The sequence below is a fragment of the Acyrthosiphon pisum genome, unplaced genomic scaffold (assembly GCF_005508785.2).
Source record: "Acyrthosiphon pisum isolate AL4f unplaced genomic scaffold, pea_aphid_22Mar2018_4r6ur Scaffold_4520;HRSCAF=5066, whole genome shotgun sequence".
NCBI classification, from domain to species: domain Eukaryota; kingdom Metazoa; phylum Arthropoda; class Insecta; order Hemiptera; family Aphididae; genus Acyrthosiphon; species Acyrthosiphon pisum.
Window position 1 is genome coordinate 1 of NW_021774068.1, and position 4435 is coordinate 4435.

A 4435-nucleotide genomic window follows, 5' to 3' on the forward strand; every position below is an offset into this window, starting at 1 on the left:
ATATAGAGTAGGGAAAATAGATAAGAGTGGATATACGGCGGTTACCCTGTGACCAACTTTAGGTGGTATTGCATAGCAAATCGAGGCATATTTTTGATTTTTTTGTCTGAGCTAAGCGCAGAGAGCAATTGCATCACTGGTGTCCCCCTAAAAAAAGACCATTCCGTAAAGTAGAAAAGTTCCGAGTATTATTTTCTATTTGAATGTACCTAAATTTAACTACAACAAATGTTTCATTATTAGATCTTGTTGTTTTAAATCAATTTGTTTATTTACTTTGAAAACAATAGTGAAATACAATGTAGTTGTTAATTTTTGCTTCTTTGATTGAAATACATTGATCAATAAAAGATAAAAAATAAAGTGGTTTGTAAAGGTCACCTAATGTACATAATCATTAATTTAAATAATATACCAAATCATTATTTGCTTAATATGTACCTTCTTTTCAGTTCATTTTTACTGACATTTATTGATGCCATTACATGTGTACTTATGTGTATTTTTACAATCAATGCCGCTCTAATGATAACATTTGGATTTATGACTTGGTGTAATGACATGATTGAAAGATTTCCATCGTAAGTTATTTTTATATTATTAATATATAAACCAATGTAATATTTATAAATTACAATGTTGACAAGTCTTTACCCTAATGGGTTATAACTATTGTATAAACGTTGGTATATAAATATATAATATGTATCACTATTATTGGGCACATAATTTATATTATTTACGACCCTGTAACATAAAATATCGAAAAATGTATACAAGTATGAAACCCACAAAACACCCGTGTCAAGAGGATTCATTTTTCTGGGGCTTTTGTTGGCAGGTTACTAAACCAGTATCTTATATTATTCATATTTAAAAATAAAAAAAAATGACAGAAAATTTTCTCAGGTAGTTTATTTAATTAATTCATGTTTAGTTTAATGGCAATATGTTATTGATTTGAATTTATTTATTTTATACCTAATAAATAATTGTTTATTATACATTAATAAAAATCTTATTAACATATTAATTTAAAGGTGTGAAATGGCTGCTGGAAATCCTATCGATATTCAAGATGGAATTGATACATCTGGTTTTTACTTTCAACTTGGAGTAGCTCAGGTATTCTTATAAATTTTTTTGAAACTTATGCATTTATTTATTAATCAAGTTAAAAACAATAATATGACAAATTAACTATAGTATACTGAGGCTTGGCTAACTTCTATTAAATTATGCAATGCTGAGTGAGGTGTGGTAGACACTAGAATGTATGTATAACATAGACTACTATAACATAGACTACAACTAGAATGTATAACATTAAGTATCAACTGGGCCAAAAATATTGAATAGAATATTTGTTACCTATATTCTTAATATCTTCATAATTACATTTTTATAGTTTGGAATATGGGCTTCATGGTCTTGCTGGGTTGGTTTGACAGTTTGCACCATGTGTAAACTTTGTTATTATCATCAAATGAGTAATATGAAAGCTTCAATGTTACGAGAAAGACAGAAACTTATTGATGAAGGTATGGCTGCGCCCACCCGAGTAACTCCATATACTACTCAAACAGATACTACTTCAGATGAAAGTAACAACTCTAAAATTGAATCAAAACCATCAAAATCTATTGATGTTAAAAATATTGAGTAGCTTATGATTTAATTATAAGTGTATTTTTTTATTATTCCATTAAATTTAAATTGTTATAAAATATAAAAAGGTTTTCTTTTTTTTTTAAATGAAAAATCATACTTGTAATGTAAGTAATGTTTTGTGTTTTTAAAACTATCTAATATATATTCATGATAAATGTTAATAATTTATAATTATATTTTGTTTTATTAAAACATAGCATACAAACTATTCATGTTGTATACATTTTATTGTAGAAAAGATATTTTACATACATTTGTAATGTGTGTATGTATGTATGTATGATTAATTTGTTGTAAATATTTTGTTGATAAATTTAACAAGTTTATGTGAAGGCAGATTTTTATCTGTAGTATTTGCATAACTATTAAAATTAATACATATTAAAAAACCCAATAAGGAACTAATTTTTAATGTTTAAAACAAACTTAGTAAAATGTATAAATAAATGAATTACAATTATTGTTAAAATAAAGGATCTAACATATTATGATACTATTTTTTAGTACAAAGTATATTCAACAGAAACATCAAATAATATAGAAGTAAAAAATCATAGTAAGTAATATTTACTAAAGTTTAATTTTAAAATAAAAACAAACTTAACTACTAACAAATTCAATTTTATTTTCAATTTCAACATAATGTTCAGTTCCAACCAATTTTGATAAATGTGCACGCTGCATTGGTGACAAAGTCATTTTTGTCATAATTTTTGAAATGAAATCATCTAGTTCAAGATAGTTGACTTCTAAAGAGTATTCAATGCATTTCTAAAGTAAATACAAAATAATAATTAAAAATATTATAAATTCAAATTGTAATTTATGATTTTATATGATGAAATATAATATTGTAGCTACATATCTTATAAGTTATATTAAATAAATAAAACGAGATAAATGTAGTAATCACTATAACTAAAGTAAAACCAAGGACAATACAATTTTTTTTTTCAGTTTTGGTTAGAAATTATCATTTTTTTTTAGTAAGTAAAACAAGTTTTATGATTGTTGTATGAGTTTTACAATTATAATGGTTTGAAAAATAGTTTTTTAAATTATACATTACATCTAAAATAAAAAAAAAACATTGTATGGCAAGATCATGTCAAACCGATATATGAATTTGGATTCAATACCTAGATTTAATCAGGAAATCCAGATTGACGAATTAGTCTATAGGTCCTCTCAAACAATAATATATTGAGCGTTTAATTTGAAGTAATAAACAAAAACTAGGTGGAGCCGCCCTAGAAGACAAATTATTATGACGAATAAACGCTACAAGATTTTGAATTAAATTGGTTAATTAATCACGTTTCAAAATGAGAATGATATGATTTTTAATTTGTGTCCATAGGTAATTGATTTTTGTTCTTGCCTTCTACAGCTCTATTGATATCAAAACCAAGGCTATCAAAAATAATACCGTTTACTGTTATATTTATATTAAACGTTATGATCAAGTGATGTTTAACGTAATATAGAATTTAAACGTTATTCAATTTATGCGTTTAAACCAGTGGTTCCCAATCTTTTTACTACCACGGACCACTTCGACAATATTTTATAGGACACGGACCACCTCAGTTTTAAAACTAGGAAGACTTTTTTTTTACATTATGTAATATAAATTTATAAATAAACGACGTAATACACGCACCGCGCCATGGAATCGATGATAACGATTTTTGGTACATAATATTTTGACTGCCTCACTTTTACGAATTAGACGTTATATACAATATGAATGAGTTACTGCCTACTTCGTTGGAAGTCCAGAAAAACAGTTACAAATTTTGTATCACACCCCAAAGGAAAAATGAAATATTTTTAAATTTTGTAGGTATGGCTCGCGGACCATATGTTGGGAACCACTGGTTTAAACGTTATTCAACTTAAGCGTTTAAACGTTTTAAAAATTTAAACGTTATGAAGCGTTTAGCGTTATCTGATGGATATAGCTTGTTTCCCACACAAAACAGAGTGATTGAAAAATATAATATTACAAAACTAACCATAATATATATTTTACTCAGTAATAATTTTATAAATATTTTTTTTTCAGGCAATTATAGGTTTCAATCATTTATCGTTTAGCGATATGTTATTCGTTAACCGTTTCAATCGTTTATTTTTTACCAATATGTTATCCATTATCGATTTCAATCGTTTTTGATATGTTTAACGTTATACTCATAATGTTATAAAAACGTTTTGAAGCCCTGATTAAAACTATATCTGAACTAATACCAACACTTAACTATTTTCTAAAAATTTTACTTACTAATAATTCATTGAAATAGTTCTTTTCAATGCAATAGTCTAAAAATGTAGCAATTGTAAGACTATCTGGAATTCCAATGATTTCATTTTGATTTTTATGCAGTTTTACAATAATTTCAGTAGCCTTATTAATATTATCTCCAAACAAACAGATATTTATCAAATTTCCCAACATTGTACCGGTCCATCTAAAATAAATAAGGTATAGTTCATTTAAAAATATATACAATTGTTTTTTTTTAAGAATTATTTTGGAAAGAATAAAATATCTTTATATGCATAGCAAATTTAAATTAAATTTAGTAATTTCAAGTACCTATTTATATTTTGCTTATAATAATAAAATATAAGTTGCTTGATGCACAAACATTTTCTTTATTTGTTTTTCTTAGGCATTTTACCAAAAGTCAAAACTACAAACTAATAAATAATTCTAAGTAATCATTCAAAGAAATAAGTATAATAAAAATTAAAGACA

At 25.4% G+C, this 4435-nt stretch overlaps 2 protein-coding genes across 2 annotated transcripts; one reads left to right on the top strand and one right to left on the bottom strand.

Moving 5' to 3' along the window:
* Nucleotides 1–410: 410 nt before the first annotated feature.
* LOC100159195 (transmembrane protein 179-like) lies at nt 411–1879 on the top strand (the record flags this gene model as incomplete). Its single annotated transcript, NM_001162586.1, is given in 4 exon segments — nt 411–445; nt 447–581; nt 1041–1125; nt 1409–1879. Coding segments are annotated over 4 exon segments (513 nt in total), but the record flags the coding sequence as incomplete, so codon positions are not given.
* On the bottom strand, nt 1880–4139 carry LOC100569563. Its single transcript, XM_003248603.2, has 2 exons — nt 3959–4139; nt 1880–2442 (listed from the first exon to the last, which is right to left on the bottom strand). The coding sequence occupies exons 1-2, from the start codon at nt 4130–4132 to the stop codon at nt 2272–2274; spliced, it is 345 nt and encodes a 114-aa protein (XP_003248651.1). The 5' UTR covers nt 4133–4139; the 3' UTR covers nt 1880–2271.
* Between the last annotated feature and the right edge of the window lie 296 nt (nt 4140–4435).

What these genes read in the sequence shown, in the direction of transcription:
- LOC100569563 (XM_003248603.2), bottom strand. Translation starts at nt 4,132, where the DNA reads ATGTTGGGAAATTTGATAAATATCTGTTTGTTTGGAGATAATATTAAT. An exon ending in ACTATTTCAATGAATTATTA is followed by an intron (nt 2,443 to 3,958) that starts GTAAGTAAAATT and finishes TATTTACTTTAG; the next exon opens with AAATGCATTGAATACTCTTT.